The sequence below is a fragment of the Ambystoma mexicanum genome, chromosome 9, assembly GCF_040938575.1.
Source record: "Ambystoma mexicanum isolate Mex_15411 chromosome 9, UKY_AmexF1_1, whole genome shotgun sequence".
NCBI classification, from domain to species: Eukaryota; Metazoa; Chordata; class Amphibia; order Caudata; family Ambystomatidae; genus Ambystoma; species Ambystoma mexicanum.
Window position 1 is genome coordinate 363,471,898 of NC_090931.1, and position 20,685 is coordinate 363,492,582.

At 54.6% G+C, this 20,685-nt stretch overlaps 1 protein-coding gene across 1 annotated transcript in view; it reads left to right on the forward strand.

The window, feature by feature from the left end:
• The first annotated feature begins 15,816 nt into the window (after positions 1-15,816).
• Positions 15,817-20,685, forward strand: part of BUD23 (BUD23 rRNA methyltransferase and ribosome maturation factor) — a 111,306-nt gene continuing 106,437 nt past the window's right edge. Inside the window, exon 1 of the mRNA XM_069614795.1 lies at positions 15,817-16,013. Coding sequence (XP_069470896.1) covers positions 15,975-16,013 — 39 coding nt within the window. The 5' untranslated portion in view covers positions 15,817-15,974. The remainder of the gene's footprint in view (positions 16,014-20,685) is intronic.

Below are 20,685 nucleotides of genomic sequence, written 5' to 3' on the forward strand. Positions count from 1 at the left end.
GAGCGCCCTGCGCCTGATCCGCTAGCAGCAATGCTGTCACACAGGGTGTCGTTGGAAAGGGGAGAATCTCCCCTTTCCAACGACACCATTTTTGAAAAACTCCCAGGTGGCTAGCGCCCCCAAACCTCCTACCCCCTTCCCATCACGTATTTTTATGTTGTCATTTTTTTTATGCCCCCACCCTTGGGGGCAGATGGTCACCTGTCTGCCCCCAGGGATCATTATATATGTGCCCCCATGCTTTGGGGGCCGGGGGGGGGAAGAGGGCTGCTCACTGTAAGCAGCCCCCACCTTCCCCCCGCATTCAAAGACATGCCTGGTGTCTAGTGGCCATTGCTGCCCACGCATCGAGCGCCCGATCCGCGGGCAGCAATGCTGTCACACAGGGTGTCCTTGGAAAGGGGAGAATCTCCCCTTTCGAAAAAAATCCCTGGTGGCTAGGGCCCACAAAACCCCCTCCCATCACTTTTCTTTCCGATTTTTTTTGTTATGCCCCCGCCCCTGAGGGTAGATGGTCCCCTGTCTGCCCCCAGGGGTCTTTATATATGGGCCCCCATACTTTGGGGGCCACTTACCTAGTAAGCAGCCCCCCCCCTGCATCACAAACGGATCTCTATTGATCTTGTGACATTGCTGCTCACGGATCGGTATCGTTGGAATCTCCCCTTTCCAACGATACCCGCCTCGATCTCCAGCTTGAAATACAGCCGTAGATCAAGGCGGAGAAAGGTGAACACTCCCCTTCTCTTTTCACTGCAGCAGCCCGAAATGGCTGCTACAGTGAAAATTACTTTCACTTTCATGTCGGCGTGCTTTACGCACGCCGACGTGAAACTGAAGGTAATCCAGCCCCCTGGCAGTGAGGGCGGACCTCCCCCTCACGTAGCCCAGGGGTGGATTACTGTTTTGTGTGATCCCTGCTTTGCAGGGATCACACAAAACAAGGTGCCAAAACGGACAAGCTATCTCGTCCTTGGCAATGTGCATGCACTTTCAAGGACGAGATATCTTGTCCTTGGCACTTAAAGGGTTAAAAAAAAAAGAAATGGCGAATAAACCCAACCAGAGCCAAAAGAAAGACGATTTGGTCAAGCGGGTTTATGTTCGAGGCTAATATAATAGCTATGAACAGTACCACGTTTATCTAATATAATCGCGGTAGAAAAGTTAGGGTAGATACCACTGCCACCAGCCAAGTCTAAATGTTAAAAGAACGAAACAAGGAGGTACAGATAAAAAGGGATACGAGTTAACCCTTTCCAGTACTCCATGGAAGATGGGGTGTACTGGATCTGTGGTAGATTGATTGACTACGTAAAGTTAATGGTAACTTTACCCTTTTCAGGGGAACAGTAGTCGCCTCAGAAATGGAGTCGAGGGAAGTCTCAAAGACAACCCGGTGCCATGGCACTGAAGGTGCTGTGTGACACACACAAAGAAGGGGGCTATTGAAGTGGTGTACTCCAGATTCCAGAATCACAAAAACAGATGAAAACACATAGCAAAACACAGGTAAGAGCGGGACAAGAGCTCTCACTCTTACCAGGTGGAAAAAATAAACTCCAGAAGCCCAGCAAAGCTGCTGGGGGACTCACTAGGTGAGGAAAATTAGCCATAAATGAGAATTCTCCCTAACAGTTAAGTAACAAAGCACGGACGCCGCCCCAGTCGTGCAGCCAAACCACATTGTCAACGTTGGAGACCAGCACCCCCTCTGTGCCATGTCCTGGACGAAAACCGTATTGGGAAAAGGGCCGACGAAGGCTTCAAAAAGCTTCTTAAGAAGATTCCAATATGGCCACTGTGACCACTCCACCGTGAGGAGTGCGCTCCTCCCCAGCGACCTGAAAAAGGAGCCATAAGCAGCATTAAAAACAAGACCCCATGGCAACAAAAAGCAAAGGGAATGCGGTCCACAAGAAAACTCCAACTGGAGCGTTTGAAGGCAGAGAGGGCCAGAGTGAGCGGACCGAAGACGGCCAGCAGCGATGCGTGCGTGGGGACTGGCAGCCGAGCCAGAGGAGATCAGGGAGAGCCCCCACGGTGGTGCAGAAGACGCAGGTGCCCTTCAGCCATGGCAACATAGGCGAGACTGGGGAGTGTGAGCTGACCACGGCGGATCCCCGGCGGCCAACCAAGAAAACAAGGCTGCCGGACCAGTGCACCTGTAGGGGCTCGGATGCACACACCGCAGCACGGCAATCCAGCAGACCCGGCGTGGCCCAGAGACCCAGCTACAAAAGTAAAGAGGGGGGGCTGGTAGTAATCCCCTGAAATTCTGCCCCCGCCTTGGCCCCATACAGCAAGCCTGGATACACGCAGCGCAAGGCCTCCACGAACCACGCAGCACAGGGCCCCCCATGAGCTGTGATGCGCCTCAGCCAGCGGAGGGTAAGCAGGCATAATTAAGGGAGTCGGCAGCCCCGCTCTACCACCCACCCCTTCTTACAGAACAACTGGCCAATACCCTGGGGTTAAGAGGAACCTCAGAGGCCTGGGGTTAAGAGGAACCTCAGAGGCCTGTGCAGAAGCCCCCCACAGTACGATGCAGGCACTCGCCATCACCCGGCAATGTCGTGCAACAAGCCCAAGGAGGCCAAAGAGGGCCCCCCAGGGGTCAAGATCTCATAAAAACAGGAAGGGACCCTCCAAAAACTATGGAGAAAGGAGTGAGAAGTCCCGGAGGATGAGTATCCAGCGGTGACAGAGAGGCAGGGGTCGGAGGAACACCCAACGCTGCCACAGGGGCAAGAGGTCACGAGCGAGGTGCTGCAACAGTGCTTCAAGGCATTCAGTGACCAAATGACGACTACCCTTAAGGCACAATTAAGCCAAATACGCACAGAACTTGCACAATCCCTGCAGGAAATCAATGGCGACATAGTTGAATTTGGTGACCGAGTTGATACAAATGGAAATGTCATTCAAGAACTCACTGAAGACACCCGGAAGATAGATGTATTAGTAGAGCAGCTGGTAGAAGCGACACACAACATGGAGCTCCAAGCAGAAGACTTGGAGAACCGCTCGGGAAGCTCCAAAATCAGGGTGAAGGGGCCACCAGAAAGTGTGAGCGAGCCGACCTCAGGGAAACCATGCAACACATGTTCAAAGATTTGCTGGACATAGAGGCTGGGGGAGAAATTAGAATTTGCTCCGTGGGTCCACAGCGAGAACCTGGGGCCAGGCCAAGAGAAGTGGTTATGGCTTTAGAGATACGACCAAAAAGAATCGATCCTCCAAGCGGTGAGGAAAGCAACCTTGATAAAGATGAACACACCTTCATGAAACATTTCCAAGACCTAGCCAAATACACACTAACAAAGAGGAGGCAAATGGGCCGAATGACGAAAGCCCTTACCAAAGCCCGAATAAGATACAGGTGGACATTCCCCTTTGGAATGGTCTTCAAGTGGGAAGGGCGCCAACACTGCATCACCACATTGGATGAGGGACTCAAGATCCTGAATATTGAAGAAGAAGGGAATGCAGGGGAGGACATAATAGGAGGCCAGAACATGAAAGCTACCAAGAGAAGCCATGGGAGTGGAGAAGAGTAGAGGGGTCAAAGACAAGACGCAAACAATTGCGGGGCCCAGGGGTGCAGCAACCAAAGCCCCCAGGCTGAATAGGCCGTCCACTAAACAGCAGCAGCGGGGATCACGAGACAAGGGTTAAGACCCGCTGGGGTTACAAAAAGAATGTCAGCCTAAGGGTCGGCTCAGGGAGATGGTGACGGATCTTGGAAAAGGGGGAGAGTAGAGGATTGGCTCTCTCCGCACAGTTATTCTCCGGGATGGGAACAAGGCCCGGCAACCTAGATTGACGTTACAGCTTGTGTGGGGGGGGGGGGGGAGTTCAGCCGGGTCCATCCAGAGAGGGCGAGAGGGAAGGGTGGGTTTGGGGGAAAATAGAGGGGGATCGCTGCAACATGGTTACTCTCAGGGCATAACGGGGTATGGGTAGCAGAAAAAGGATCCAAACACTAACACTCAATGTTAGAGGACTAAACACACCGGCTAAGAGATGGAATCTGGAGAACCTCTTCCAGGATACCAAGCCTGACAATGTGACGCTCCAGCAGACCCATATCCATAAGCAAGACAAACACAGAATGAAGTTCGGAGGGTACCCCCAGGTTCTGCAGGCCAAGGACAAGAGCAAGGCTCGAGGGCTCCTCGTAGCGTTCAGACACCTACCTGACGTCCAAATAATAGGCACAAAGGCCGACAAGGAAGGTAGATTCCTCTTCGTCCAGCTACAATGGGGGTGGGGGGGGGGGTTACCTCTCACAATCGCCACGGTGTATACCTCCAACTCAGGGCAGGATGGATACTTCAAAGGGGGGGTTTGGAGAAGCTAGACCAGTTGAAAACGGGCCAGCTAATACTGACATGGGATTTTAAGTTGAAGCAGCACCCATCTACACACAGAAGCGCGGACAGGACGCCCATATCTAAAGCACCATCTAGTAAACTACAGGCTAGCATAAACAGAATGACATTAGCAGATACATGGCATGAACTAAAAGGGGACTCCAAGGGTTATACTTCCTACTCACACATGCACCGATCTTTCTCAAGAATTGATTACATATGGGTTTCAGTGACACTGCTTGGCCAAGTACGGTACATAGAAAGGGGGCCCATAGTCCTGTCCTAACATGCTCCACTGCAGCTGGTAATCCAATGGGAAAGAGGGGCGGTGGTGTCGGGGCTCTGGATGTGGCAGTTCCCCTGCCCTCTGCTGAGAGACGCAGTCATTGTCAGACGAGATACGAGTCCATCCGCGACTTTGTTGGGGAATATAAGACCCCAGAGGTGCAGGGACTTGTAGTATTGGATGCCTTTAAGGCAACCCTGCGGGGGGAGGGTGTGCTCATAGCAAAGCAGGCATCTCGAGCCAAACAGGAGAAGGTCCTCCATGTGGGCCTAGAACAGCGCTTAAAAGGGGTAATGGAGAAAATGGCGACCGATAGGGAAGTAACGATCAGGAGGAAGTATAGGCATATCAAAAGGCAAATCAATATCCTTCTAGCTAAACAAGCAGTAAAATCACTCCTATTCTTGGAGGCAGAAGTATTAACTCTAGGCAAACAAAACAGGCCGGCCCTTAGCCAGGCAGGTTAAGCAGAAGAGGCAGCAGGTCCAATACGCCGCATTCAGATGGTGGTGGTTGGGTGGACAAGAAGCCAGGCGTACAGAGGAGACCCTGCAGGCGTTCACCAAGTTCTATACAAGCCTCTACTCTACGGAGGCACCGGACAGAGCCAGTGTGACGCTTTAGAAGGGACGATTACCGAAGACTAGGAGCGCGCAGTGATCAAATCGCTACCACCAAATAAAGCCCCAGGCCTGGACAGGTAGCCCGCCACATTCTATAAAGCATTCCAGACCACATTAGTCCCGTTAATGACATCACTGTTCAACTCCTTCTCCGATACGGGCTGCATCTCCTAGTCCATGGAGGAGGCCAAGGCAATCCTCTTTCCCAAGCCAAACAAGAAACAAACCCTCTGTAGCTCCTACCGCCCTAATAAACCTTGACGCCAAAATCTTTACAAAAATTCAGACATCTAGAATGGATAAAGTAATCACTGACCTGATCAAGCAGGCTTTCTCAAGGGTAGACACAAATTTGACAACTTTAGGCGAATATCCCACCTGATAGAGAAGTCAAACAGGGCGGAACTGAGGGCGGGGGTGTTAGCGCTAGATGCTAAGAAGGCATTCGACAGAGTCGAATGGTCATTCTTGTTTGCTACCATGGAGGTCATGGGGTTTGCCCCGGGCTTTCTCTGCCAGGTCAAAGCCAACTATGGAGCACCACTTATCAGGCTAGCTATCAACGGGCATGTCTCCCAGGAGATAAGGACTACTAGGGGTACTAAGCAGGGCTGCCCCCATGTCACCAGTCCTGTACACGATCTTTCTCGAACCCTTCCTTGCTAGAATTAGACAGGAGAGGTGAACAAAAGGTATTACATTCGGTGGTGTGGAAGACCACAAGGCAATGGCCTTTGCTGACGATCCCCTGGTCGTGCTAACAGACACGGACACTTCCCTACCAAGATTAACGGCACTCCTACGGGAATTTGGCAGAGTGACAGGCCTGAAGACCAACAACCAAAAACCTGAACTAATGGTGCTATAATAAGGCAGGCCCTCAGAAACATCAGATACAGGGCAATTTGCACAAGCTGGGTGATCCCTTCGATACCTGGAGGTGACAATAACCAGTACCCTAGAGGATATGTACCAAGCAAACTATCCACACCTGTTGGAAACTATCAAGACCTGGCTGGGAGAGAGGAGGCTATCATGGATGGGCCGCATCAATGTCATTAAAATGATAATTCTCCCTAGAGCGCTATATTACTTTCAGGCCCCCCCCAAAAATTCTTCAAAACACTGAATAAACTAGTACGTAACTACATCTGGCAAAGGCAAAGACCAAGGGGGGCCTGCAGGGTCATGGTAACTCCTATGGGTTCCGAACTTTCAAATGTACTAATGAGCAGCCCAACTGAGGGTCATCTCAGAATGGTTCAATGGGAATCCCGACAGCAATTGCCAAAGGATGTATAGGGCAGTGGTGGGAAGCCCCCTGGACGAGGTCCTGTGGTGCCCAAGAGCAGACAGGCCCCTCCAACACGTCCTACCCATCTCCGTTCAATCCCCTATTCTGCAACCCACAGTTTACTCTGGGGCTGAAGAAAGGGGCATATGCCAGGTGGGAAGAGGCAGGCAGCATTAGCGCAGGGGACATGATGGAGGGACAGGAGGTTAAGTCATTCCAGCTCTGCAAACAAACCATGGGTTTGTGGGAGGAGAATAGGTAACGGTATGCTCAACTACGGCACTGGCTCTCTTCTCGAGATCGGAAGCAATCCACCAGATAATTCACTCAGCTAGAAAGGTACTTGCTAACAAATTCCAGTGATAGACAAATGATTAGTAAAATGTACAAATTATTCACCATGCCAGAGGCACAAGTCTAGTCGCCCTATATGAAACAATGAGAAACACCCTGCACCTCACGATCTGGCAGCGAATCTCCAAATTGATGAGGGATGCAGATCAGGGGAATATGGACCAGGATACTGGTGTAGGGGCACCTAACACTGGAGAAGCTACATAAAATATACCCCTCAGTATCACAGCTGTGTTGGCTGGGCTGCAAAGAAGTAGGTACATGGCTCCATGTCTTGTGGTCCTGCCCCATCCTAAAACAGTTCTGGGAAGTGGTCAACAAAGAAATGAAAGTCATCTTTGGTCCCCAAATACTGAGCGAATATGGAGAAGCTATGCTGAGCCTGAGTGACGTGCTGGACACACTCCTGACTAAACCACAGAGGAAAGCATATATGGTCCTAAGCGTGGCGGCCCTCTCCCTAATTGCGCAAAGGTGGAAACAAACCATGATCCCCAGCGAACAGGAATGGATAGCAAACATTTGGCATTAAAATTCACTGGATACACTTCACTGGAATGGGTAACATACAGTATACATGGGGATTACGCTAAATTCAAGAAGCAGTGGGACGCCGTCCTGAACTTCTTGCACAAAGACTACCGTGAACAACAGTGTCCTCAGAGACTAAGACTATTGGATATACTATAGACTACAACCCGTTATACCCTGTACATTTGCCTCAGAAGATATGTATTGCCGTGATTCGGGGGGTGGGGGTGGTTGTGAGGAGGGTGAGGGTCGGGGAAGGGTATTAATGTTCAAAACTTTAAAATGCCAATAAAAATGACATTAAAATGAAAAAAAGTTTCATCTTCTGATATACTTAAGCGATCCGGGCATGCCCGGTGGTTAAACGGATGCTGCCACGCTTTGGAGAGTTCAGTGGACTGAGGGTCAACTGGGGGAAATCTGTTTTCTCCCCGGTGAAGGGCGGGGAGTATGCCACCCCTGTGGATTGCCCATACCGGGTGGAACGTGAAGGTTTTCTCTACCTAGGGATCCGGATCTCTAGGAACCTCTCGGAATATATACCCCGTAACCTACACCTGCTTACTGATAGCCTTGCGGATGATGTCCGACACTGGATGCAACTCCCTCTGAAGCTGATGGGCAGGGCTGCGCTCTTCAAAATGATGATTCACTGCTACGTTTCCTCTATGTGTTACAAAACGCCCCACTATGGATCTCCGATCCCGAATTTACCCAAATAGATGGTCTCCTTACAAAACTTATATGGGGAGGTCGGACAGCCCATCATAGTCCTAGCTACGCTACAAAGATCGGTCTGGGAGGGGTGCATAGGGGTACCACACCTCCAATCTTATTACTGAGTGAGCCAAATGGCAGCGATCAACGATATATTCCACGGCGACCGGACACTGCCACACATCAGGGCAAAGCTGAGGGGAGACTGGAACACATCGCCACTGGATATAAACCATCACTAGACCTCCCCCATAGACGATGGCAGCGCACATTATCATTCTCTGGGAGAAAATACACGCACACATCGGTGGGTAAATAAGGTGACCCTGATGCAATCTCTCTGGTGCAATGGTACTCTAAAGGAACTGGGGAAACTTACGGCGTGGCCAAGATGGGTGGAGGCGGGAATTACCAGGGTGGGAGACGTTCTTACCGTGGGCAATATAACCCCATTCCAAACACTGCAACTGAAGTTTGGGCTCCCCAACACCGAGCGGTATCGTTATATGCAACTTACCCACGCCTTGGGGAGACACTTGCCTGCACTCACTGATGCGCCCGAATGTACACCCTTGGAACGCAACCTCCTGTACATTGCTATAAAGGCTTTTGCCACCCCAGAGCTGACCAATCTTAAATCAAGGTGGGAAATAGACGTAGGGGTCATTGACCTGAAGACTGGAAACAGGTCTTAATGTACCCGCGAGAGATCGTGATTGCTTCCAGGATCCGCTTGATACAGCTTAAAATTCTTCACAGGGTTTATTACCCTACGGTTGCACTGTATGGGTGTAAGCGGGCCCCAGATCCGAATTGTTTAAGATGCCAAGAGGGTGAAGGCACCTTCATACACATCTGGTTGAACTGCCCGCAGATTATAAACTTTTGGCAACAATGCTGTGACAAATTAGCTGATATTCCCCCCTATCAGTGGTTGACCAATACGACGCTTGGTGAATTCTGCTTCATAATGATAGGAAGAGCCGTCATCGAAGGATGAAAAAGCAACGTTGCTATGATCGCTTGGCCGCCACAAGCCAGTTATCCCTATGATAACTTTTCGGACCTCTCCTGCTTGAAAACCAAAAAGTCAGAAGGATCATGAGGCCTCGCTTTTACGGTCTGTATTCATACTGAAAAATCTAGATCAAGCGAGCTTTTGCCCTTCTGCTCCGTGTGTGGTTTCAGTCCTCCCTGATCTCCCCTTAGGACACCTGCGTTATTGTTTGATAGGTGTACCACCCCACTCAAAACACCCCAACTGCCACTGTCCCCGGAGCGGGTCGCTTGAAGCTAGAAGTGAGAGCCCCACAGGGCTCGCCCCCAACTCACTGGGTAAGTGAAAAAATTATAAGAGTAGTGGTATTTCACTGGCAGCCGAGGGCCTCCCACTTATCCCACACCTTGTATGTCTCTTTGCAGGGCCAGACTAGAGGCAAGCAGCTCAACTGGGTTTTATTTCCTCGCTGCTTCTGCCAAGCCTGTTCCCTTGGCTGTGGTTTCGATAGATAGTAGGTAGGAACAGTGGGAATCTCGTTCATCTATTGATGCGCGTCACTAATTAGATGACGAGACCTTAAGAGAGTCATACTTACTCCCTCCATTTCCCACGCTTCCTTGAATTTCTTCACTTATGAGAGCACTAGGCAGCAATCACATTGCATCAAACACCCACTGCAGGCCTTCGCAATGCGGTTTGAAATGAACAATCAGATTCCCCTGGTCTGCACCAGTTCTAAGTCAGCTGCTAGGCATCGACCGAGGCAGAATGTCGGGCCCGAACCCCGGGAGGGGAACGGAGAGAGGCGACCACTGCAGCTGGGGCGATCCACAGGCAGGGCCCGGCTCGTATCCAGAGTTGTCACTGCCCCCGGGGAGAGGGCGAGATGCCTCGTCAAGCAGTGGCGCACGCCTCAGCCCAACCGACCCAGCCCTTCGAGCCAATCCTTATCCCGAAGTTACGAATATGACTTGCCGTCTCCCCTTACCTACACTGTTCCACCATGCAAGATGCTGCTCACCTTGGAGACCTGCTGAAGATATGGGTACAGCCCAGCGCAAGATTTACCCCATCTCCAAAGGATTTTCAAGGACCAGAGAGAGCACACTGCACGCCGCCGGAACTGCAACGCTTTCCAAGGCTCGTCTCTCAGGCCGAACCCATTCCAGCGTGCCCTGCCCTTCCCAAAGAAAGAATTCTCCCCAGGGCTCCTTAGCAGATTCCCACTTCCATGGCCACCGTCCTGCTGTCTATATCAACCAACACCTTTTCTGGGATCTGATGAGCGCCGGCATCGGGCGTCTTAACCAGACATTCGGTTCATCCCGCAGCACCAATTCTGCTTAACAAAAGTTGCCCACCAGCCACTTGCATTCAATGCCCGGCTGCACGCCAGCGAGCCAGGCTTCTAATCCAATGAAAGTTTGAGAATAGGTTGAGATCATTTTGGCCCAAGATCTCTAATCATTCGTTTTACCACATAAAACTGGGGTTTCCATGCGCCAGCTATCCTGAGGGACACTCCGGAGGGAACCAGCTACTAGATGTTTTGATTAGTCTTTTGCCCCTACAACCAGGTCGGACGACTGCTTAAAACACCAGGACCACTACGGACCTCCATCATGCCTAGTACTCCATCTTTCGGTCCTACCACACACACTCATGCTCCATCTCCTTCACAGAGCGGGTGAGAAGGCGGTGGTGCGCCCACCGCGACGGGATCCCACCACAATCGGCAGGTGCCAGCCCTCACCTTTTTTGCATCACAGGGTTTCATTTGGGCCTCCGACTCGCGCACTTGTTAAAGAATCCTTGGCCCGTGTTTCAAGATACGTCGGGTGGTTAACCGACATCACCCCAGACCCCTGGTGACCTTTGTGGGCCCCCCGCCCAGTGGCACGACGTGGTCGGGGCGCACTGAGGGTAATCTGCCACAGTCACATTGGGAGCCCTGTCTTCTGTCGCTGCCCCAGCGACCCCAAGAGGGGTTGCCGGAGAAGGGCACGGCAACGGTCAATCTCCCTCAGCTTTGTGGACACAGCAAAACTGCCGTCAGGGAGCTGTAACACTCTCTGCTGGAGCAGAGAGCCACCTGCCCCCTGGGGCCTTCCAGACGGTCTCGGTGCACTGCCACAGAGGAAATGCCACGGGCCGCAGTCCCGCGAGGGCATCCACTGTTCCAGGTGACCGACCTGCCTGCCTGCACAGACTCCACCAGTTTACCTCAACGGTTTCATGCACTCTTGAACTCCCCGTTCAAAGTTCTTTTCAACTTTACCTTATGGTACTGGTTAGCCATCCATCCTGCGCCCATATTTAGCCTTAGATGGCGTTTACCACATGCTTTGGGATGCATTCCCAAGCAGCCTGACTCCAAGAAGACATGATCCTGGCGCGCCAGAGGCCGCTACCAGCCTAAGTCCGTCCGGGGGGGTGAGACTCGATCAGAAGGACTTGAGCCCCGTAAGTGATGCCGGGTAGTCGGTCTTCCGCACACCATTTCCCACACCTGTCGCTGAACTGGGGTTTTGCGCTGAGCTCTTCCCTCTTCACTGGCTGTTACTGACGGAATCCTGGTTAGTTCCTTTTCCTCTGCTTAGTAATATTCTTAAATTCAGTGGGTCGCCACGTCTGATCTGAGGCTGTAGTTGGGGGGGGGGGGGGGGGGGGGGGGGTTGGAGTACAAAGCTTGGGGCAGCTGGCCTCAGGCCCGATCTGCGGCCGAAGCCCACATGGTCACAAGGCTCGAGCTCCATGGCCATCCTGCGCCGGCAGCCACGGGACACTACAGACAGCCACACACAGCATGGCCAGGTAACCCGGGGTAGGGTGAAGGTGCACCAGGATTTTTTAAGGCCTGCTCCCGACGCCAACGCATCCGGGAGAGCACCGGCCACCCAGCCCTCCCGAAAACCTGCATGAGGCAAGGAAACTGGGGAGGCCGGGACGCGTCGGCAAAGAGCCTGCGTGCCAGAACCAGGGATCCTGCGATGGTGCTGATCGGAGCCTGACCACCGCCAAGAGTCAGAGACAACTTTTTTTTTTGTTCCAGACATCAGCCTGACCCTGCTGGTGCAGGAGAGGTAGCGCTGCATGTGGCGAGATAGCCCAGCTTCCTGCCATGTCCGCCAAGACCATTGTGGTTTAAAAAATAATAATCTAGGCGCTCAGCCCGGGAAACCCGCCCGCCGCTGCAGCAGCACAGCGCTTCCCAGGGGGATGGAGGCAGGCCGCTCCGCCACTGACCCAATCCACTCATCCTTCCCCGACCCCCTCCGCTCCCCTTTGGTGGAGGAGGGGGAGAGTGGGCACGAGTGGGGGGGGAGGGGAGAGATGGGAGGCGGGCCAGAGACAGCACAGGCAGGGGGTTGGGTGGGACCGCTATAGTCTTCAAAGCCCAGCCTGGCCACACAGGGCAGAGTTCCAGGTACCTGGGCAAGAGGAAAGGTGACCCACTGTGCTAGCGGACCTGGCCATAGTTCGCTCACAGATGTGGGCGCCTGGAAACTTGACGCCTGCCCGTCGAGTAAGCCTGCTACGCCATGGCTCAGGGCTCGCGCCTGGCATGCCGGGCCCCTGTCTGCCTGGGGAGGAGCCCCTCGAGAGCAGTCAGGTTTCCCCCGGCTCCCAGCTGCCACCACTCGGGGCTTCCCTGTTGACCAGGGTGCGGCCACCAATGCCCACCAGCTGAAGAGTCAGAGAGAGGAGCGCACATCCCGCCTGGCGAGGAGAGTGGGCCGCATGGGGCTCCCTTTCTGGTGCCTGGTTGGGGACATCCCCAGCAGGTTAACCCAACCCTGCCAGGCATCCCTCCGGCTGCTCCGCTGTTAATGATCCTTCATGCCCCCACTCACAAGCAGATACCCCAGCCCTACATGTCCCAATTCACACTCAAATGCCCCATTCTCCTTCCAACTACATGTTCCAGATTCAAATGCCACCTCCCTCCCGACCCACATGCCACCATCCCTCCCTCTGAACCCACACAAAGACACCCACATCCGTCCCTCCACACCCACACCAAGAAGCTCCACCTCTTAGATCCACACCCATATGCTTCACCTCTACCTCCACTCACACTCAAATTGCGCCATCCACCCTCTCTCTATACCCACACCCGATTACCCCATCCCTTCCACAACATGCTCCCAACCCTCCCATAAACCAACATCCATCTCTCTAGACATACATACCCCATCCCTCCATTCACACCCAGATGCCCCCATCCTTCCCAACAGTGATCCAGCCCTCACTCATGCCCACATGCTCCATCCTGCCCTGACATGCCCCCATCATAAGCCATGTCCCTCCATTCCAGATCAACAATGCCCCCCTCTGATCCAGACACCACCAAGATTCCCAATCCCTTCCTCAAGACCCATACCTTTATGCCCCATCCTCCCCCCACACAGCTAAATGGCCCTATCCCTCCCCAGATCAATGAGCACCCATCCCTCCCTCCGGACCGACACCAATGTGTCCTATGACTCCCTTCACCCACAAGGTTCCCATCCCTCCCTGAGCCACACCAATATGCCCCATCCCCCCTGCAGAGCCACACCAAGATGCCCCGTCCCACCCTCCAGATGCACACAGATTTCCCCATCCCACCCACACCAGGATGCCCCAATCCACCCTCCAGACCAACAGACGCCCCCTACCTGTTTCAGACTGACACCAATGTGCCCCCATCCATTGCAGACCCCACCAAGATGCCATCACTCCCTCCAGACCCACATCAAAATGCCTGTCCCTCCCATCAAACCCACACCAATGTGCACCATGCCCTCACTTAAGGCCCACACTGATGTCCCCATCCAACCCAAACCAGGATGCCCCATCCCTCCCTGCAGACCCACACCAATGTGCCCTGTCCCTGCCCAGACCCACACCAATGTGCCCCATCCCTCCTCAGATCCACACCAATGTGCCCCCATGGCTCCCCCACACCAACGCCAATGTGTCTCCATCCACTCCCTCCAGAGCCACAACAAGATGCCCCATCCCTCCCTCCAGAGCCACACCAAGATGCCCCATCCCACCCTCCAGATGGACACAGATGTCCCCATTCCACCCACACCAGGATGCCCCATCCCACCCTCCAGACGCCCCATACCTGTTCCAGACCAACACCAATGTGCCCCCATCCATTGCAGACCCCAGCCAAGTTACCACCATCCTTGCCTCCAGACCAATATGCGCTCATCCCTCCCTAGACCCACACAAATGTGCCCCATACCTCCCCGAGACCAATGTGCCTTTCCCTCCCATTAAACCCAAACCAATGTGCCCTCATCCCCTCTCTCCAGACCCACACTGATGTCCCCATCTGGCCCAAACCAGGATGTCCCATCCCTCCCTGCAGCCCAACACCAATGTGCACCCATCCACTGCAGACCCCACCAAGATGCCACCATCCCTCCATCCACAAAGCAAGATGCCCCCATCCTGCCCTCCATACCGACACCTGGATGAACCATCCCTCCCCCAGATACAGACTAATGTGCCTCCATCCCTCCCTCCAGACGCACACCACTGTACCCCCAACCCTCCCTCCAAACCCACACCATTGTGTCCTTATCCCTCCCTCCAGACCCATATCACTGTGTCCCTATCCCTCCCTCCAGACCCATACCACGGTGTGCCTATCCTTCCCTCCAGACCCACACCATTGTGTCCCTATCCCTCCCTCCAGACCCACACCCTAACCCTCCCGACCCACACTGTGTCCAACCCTCTCTCCAGACCCACACCACTGTGTCCCCTAGCCTCCCTCCAGACCCACACCACTGTGTCCCCAAGCCTCCCTCCAGACCCACATCACTGTGTCCCCAAGCCTCCCTCCAGACCCACACCACTTTGTCCCTATCCCTCCCTCCAGACCCACACTAATGTCCCCCAAACCACCCTCCGGACCCACACCACTGTACCCCTATCCCTCCCTCCAGACCCACACTACTGTGTCCCTATACCTCCTTCCAGACCCACACCACTATGAAGCTATCCCTCACTCTAGACCCACACCACTGTACCCCAACCCTCCCTCCAGACCCACACTACTGTGCCCTATCCCTCCAGACCCACACCACTGTGAAGGTATGCTATCCCTCCCTCCAGACCCACACCACTGTACCCCAACCCTCCCCCCAGACTCACACCACTGTGCCCCATCCCTCCCTCCAGACCCACACCACTGTGAAGGTATGCTATCCCTCCCTCCAGACCCATACCACTGTACCCCAACTCTCCCTCCAAACTCACACTACTGTGTCCTATCCCTCCCTCCAGACCCACACCACTGTGAAGCTATGCACTCCCTCCTTCCAGACCCACACCACTGTACCCCAACCCTCCCGCCAGACCCAAGCTGATTTTTAAAGTAAACGTAATTTTCCGCTCCCAGTCTCAACCTGGTGTCTTGCAGGAACGTTCACGGCATCTCGAAGAAAAAGCAAATTGTATTCTCAGTCAGCCAAGAGCACACGGAATACTGCTCCTATTGAAACCTGGAAGCCAGTGCCTTCATGGTTCCCCTCAGAAAAATGACGAGGAGACGAAGTCAGACGCTCCAGGGTTTTGCAGAAACGTTGCCGGTATTCCGAAAAAAATGCCCCTTCCCACCAGCAGCCGCAGTCTTCCCGCTTCTCGAATACCCTCAGCGTTCAAAGGTGCTCCGGAACTAGTTCATTGATTACGTGGAAGTCACGTGAAGAAGAGTGGGCGGGCCATTGCTGTGGTCCGTTTCTCGCTTGGGAACTAGTCGCGTTACCGATTCAGGAGTGACCGGGACAGAATGGCGAAGAGACCGGAGCAGCGCGGCCCCCCAGAGATAGTGAGGCCGCATTGTTTTTTAATGTGTAGCCCGAGAGGGGCGTATGTTTGTGGGTTATCGCCGGTTATAATAGCCAAGTTCTTCTCCGGTGGATTTTGTGTGGCACTCCCATCACACATGGTAGTGTGTGTGAGGTGTGCATGCGCTTATGATTGACACGTCCACGTGTGACCGTTTTGTTAATTTATTTCGGAGTGAACTAAGTGCTTACTTCAGACCCTGTATGCTTTTGTACAAAGCAATTCTTTAAGTCGTACAGTGGTGCAAATTGAAAAAAAATGTGTAGGGGATCCCACAAGTGCCGGGGTGGGGGAGAAGTTGGAGGAGGCAGGGTTAAGGGGGGCGGAGCTGGCAGTTGACCTCCGATCAAAGGAAAATGTTCAAAATAAGTTTCAAAGGCGCTGTTTCTCTCATGCTGCTTCTTTTCCAAACTATATATTCCATCTTAAACCACTTCCATGGCACTGACGATGAGTTACTTCACGATGCAGATAAGTTTTGACCAGTGTGGCTGAGTAAATGTTCTTTAAAATGCACAATTTACATCCCATTTTATATACCCCCCCCCTTTGGTACTATTCAAACAGGGTGATTTCTGTTCTCCATAAGTGTTGGGGATGGGGTCACAGCCTGCCAGGCCTCTGACTGAGTGGACCTCGGCTGCCATCCTGGCATGCGGGTCCCTCAGTGTCTGGGCGTACAGGCCTGCGCCTCCACGTGTAGGCCTGTGGCCTACATGGACAATGAGACACGGACTCAGTCGTTCCTCTTTGGAAGTCTGCAGCCGCTCTGACTCACGTGCCTGCAGAGGCTCCTTTTATTAGCTTGGGCCATGACAGTCATGGCCCATCTTAAAGGGGCCATACACGTGAGGAAAACACATCCCCTTAAAGGGGCAACGCAAACAGGAGGGTCCCACCTAACACTCCTCCTTTTTCATAACAAACAAACAAACAGTGCTGAGACATACAGGCATCCCTCCTGTTATAAACAATAGAACACTTGTCGGTTCCGATCTTGTGGGGTAGGCAACTAACATACGCCACCGCTACATACTTAGCTTGCTCAAACAGTTACAGACCTAGCACATACTAACTAATTCTAGGCATAATTCGCGGGTGTCCATCATGACCAGTGAGCTGCCAATGAAATCGCCCCCACACCTTAAAACCTTTATTAACTGGGATTTGGAACTGCAACTCCCGACCAGACGCCAAAAGCGGCGACCAGCACTACGTGCACACCCCGCAACTACAGGACCACCGCTTCACCTCATTATTCTTTACCGAGACTACTTTAAGCATGGGTCTACTAGGCAGGTGAACAGCATCAAAACACACAGGATTACAGAGTCATCTTTACGCAATTGCCTGACCGCCGGAGACCAGTTCGTCTTCCATCAGCGTCCGCTCAGGAGCCGCTTCCCCACATCCAGGCCCATTTACGGTACAGTTCATGGCCGGCAAAGCCGCACCTGGGAGGTACCAGGGGCCACATCGGCACTGTCCTTTGATGTGCAGAGCAGCGAGACAGAACTTACAAGGCGCCCACGCTGCTCCATGTGCTGTTGATCGGGGTGACAGGCAGCAATGTTCCCCAGTCTGGAGTGTCTCTTTCCTCGATGACGTGGCGTGCAGGGTGTCATTAGTGCCAGGCGGTCCGGGCCACCACTATGGCAGGCAGGGAGGCTGGTGTTCCGATGGGGCTGTGCCAGGAGACGTCCGATTCTGTGCTGGTAGGTCTTCCTTTTGCTCTTACTGGCACAGACCACTAGTCCCTGGCTGACTGGCAATACCAGGCTGGATTGGCGTCCCAGATGCGTGGCGGGCGTCACCCTTTTGGACCACCTGACAGCGCCTAGCACCTCTTCCTCGGAGTTGGGGCCACTCACTTTATTCAGCCCAGCGCAGGCAGCACCACTTGCTCATCCGGTTTGGTGGGGTGAGCGGTGCACAGAATGCAGAATTGCACGTGGCTGTGAGCCTTGAGAGAAATGAGGGGGAGGGTCCCACGTCGGCCGCAGTGATCCCATTGTTAGTGCCGGGTCACTGCCATACCGCAATTTCACAGGGCAGTCTTTGAAGTACAGAGCCAATCGTCCATCACGTCCAGCCTCTTGGGCATTGTGCTGGTGGTGAGGTGCGTGATGCGTGGAGTGTAGTGCGCTCAGGCACCCTGGCCTGGGAGACACGATACCGTGCTGGAGCTTGTAAAGCAAACTTGCCTCCTCATTGTCCTTCTCCAGACTGGAGCACGTCCCCGCTTTCCTGGCTAGTGGATGGCAGTTACGTCCCCAGAGGGCAGGCTAGGTGACTGCAATGGCTCGGTGGTGGGGGCCACCTCACGGGGCAGGCAGTCAGGATGGCCTCCATGGCATTGTGTTAGGGCACCTCTACGACAAGGTTCTGAGGCCACTGCTCCCTGCAGGTATAGAATTGTGCAGGATACATATGGTAGTGGGGCCCCGTTGACCCACCAATGACGCCCTCTCGACATCTCCCCCACACCCCAGGCAGGGGAAAGGCATCTCGCAGGGGAGGTCACACCTCTGTCCTCCGTGATTGTGTGGCCACCAGACCGCAGTGCAGATTACCCCCACAGGGGCGGCACTGTGCAGGGAGGTGATCACCGGTGTAGTGCACAGCACTTCACAGCATTACTTATGTTCTCAGAGTTCCATTAGGTACCTTTTGCGTTTAACTTTGAAGCATCTCACCGCCACTGGGGCCCAGAATCACTACTGGGGCTGCATATGCTGAGTGGTTGGAGCACGTTACCTGCCCTCAATCATTACCAGCTAGGCCTGGGATCGCTGGAGGGCCCTCCCTTCACGGCCCGCCTGTTCCAATGGCAGGCGTAGCAGTCGTCACCACTGGCGCCCCAGGATCACACTGGGGGCGCCGGCATCCATCGTGCCCACACGTGTGGGCCTCTATTTTCCTGCTCTAGTCAGGAGCCTGTCTCCATCATCCCGCCCAGCAGCCCGGGACCTCCCGCAGTCGCTTTCTGTTCCTTCATGGGGGCGGAGGAGGCGGGTCAAGCACGGCCTCCCTTTTCGCAGCAGATGCCACTCATGATCTTCTTCGCTGGGGGCCGGGGCACGCACAGCCTCCCCTTTGTCGGCATGGGGAACGCCACCGGGGCACAATGAGGGCTCCGGGCAGCATAACTTTGCTGCTGAAGCACCCCCCACCTCCCTACCAGCAGTTGGCCCCAGATCACGATATGGGAGGGGCAGCAGTCCATCCCTCTTTTCTGGTGGAGGCGCCGGGGCAGCCGGCGCTCACCCGAGGCGTAGTCTGGGTGTTTTCTTGCATCTTCCTGTTCGCCGTGGCCGACGGGCCGGCCTCCTCCCTGCACGCAGCGGGTGCTGCGGGGAGCCGCTCTTGGATCCCCACACACACAGCGGGTGTCATGGGGACAGGCCACGCTGCGGATCTTCACCCTGGCCGCACGAGCACCCTCTTTTATGAGGACCGCGGCCAGGAGCACGGGACCGCCATCAGGGCGCTGGGATGGCCCACCCCTTCTCTTCCCCACGGGACCAGGGCAGACAAAGGCCTCGGTGTGCGGCGGATGCCGCAGGGGAGCGGAGCGGAGCGTCACTCTCCCTTCTTCACGGCGTCGGCCGCTCACCTCTGCAGCAGGGGAACGGAGCTTCACACTCCCCTCTGGTGTCGGGAGATGCTGCACCAGTGGGGTGGACCGATGAGGGCCGCAGGGGAGACAAACATCCCGGCCGCACGAGCACCCCCTCTCAGAGGGCCGCGGCCGGGGATAATCCAGGGCGGGGCTCTCACTTCTTCTCTCCTCTCCCCACAAGGCCAGGGGAGCGTACCGCCCTCCGCGGCGGACATCGCCGGGGGAAAGGAAGCATCGCCCTCTCCCCGCTGGGCCTCGTTTTCTTTTCGGCAGCCACCGCTCATGTTCTTCTCCTTGCGGCGGAACGCTGCTAGTCGTGTGCCCCACCGCAGGGCAGCCCGGGCCTACATCGCCCTCGCCACGGCAGTGAGGCGCAGGCCACGCTGGATCCGCGGTGGGGTCGGATGCTCCTCCTCCCACCACATAACGGGGGGGAGACGCGCGGATTCATGTTCCTCGTCGCCATTGTTGGGGGTCGCCGGCCATGGTCATCCGGCGGGCGCCCCTGGGCGCTATCTCTGCTAGCGCCGGGCTGTCCCACTATGTGTGGGGGTGGGGGCCTGCCGTGGATGTCCGGCATGGCCCCGGGTGCCATGGGCCTCGGCACCCTGGCATGGGGTCACAGCCTGCCAGGCCTCTGACTGAGTGGACCTCGGCTGCCATCCTGGCAGGCGGGTCCCTCAGTGTCTGGGCGTGCAGGCCTGCGCCTCCACGTGTAGGCCTGTGGCCTACATGGACAATGAGACACGGACTCAGTCGTTCCTCTTTGGGAGTCTGCAGCCGCTCTGTCTCACGTGCCTGCAGAGGCTCCTTTTATTAGCTTGGGCCATGACACAGTCATGGCCCATCTTAAAGGGGCCATACACGTGAGGAAAACACATCCCCTTAAAGGGGCAACGCAAACAGGAGGGTCCCACCTAACAATAAGCAACATTTCTTTTACTTGAACCCCACCCGGCACAGCTCCTGCAACCCCCTTTGAAAGCAGTTGGATTACGGGTGGCTGCATCGTGTGGGCATGTATCCGGAT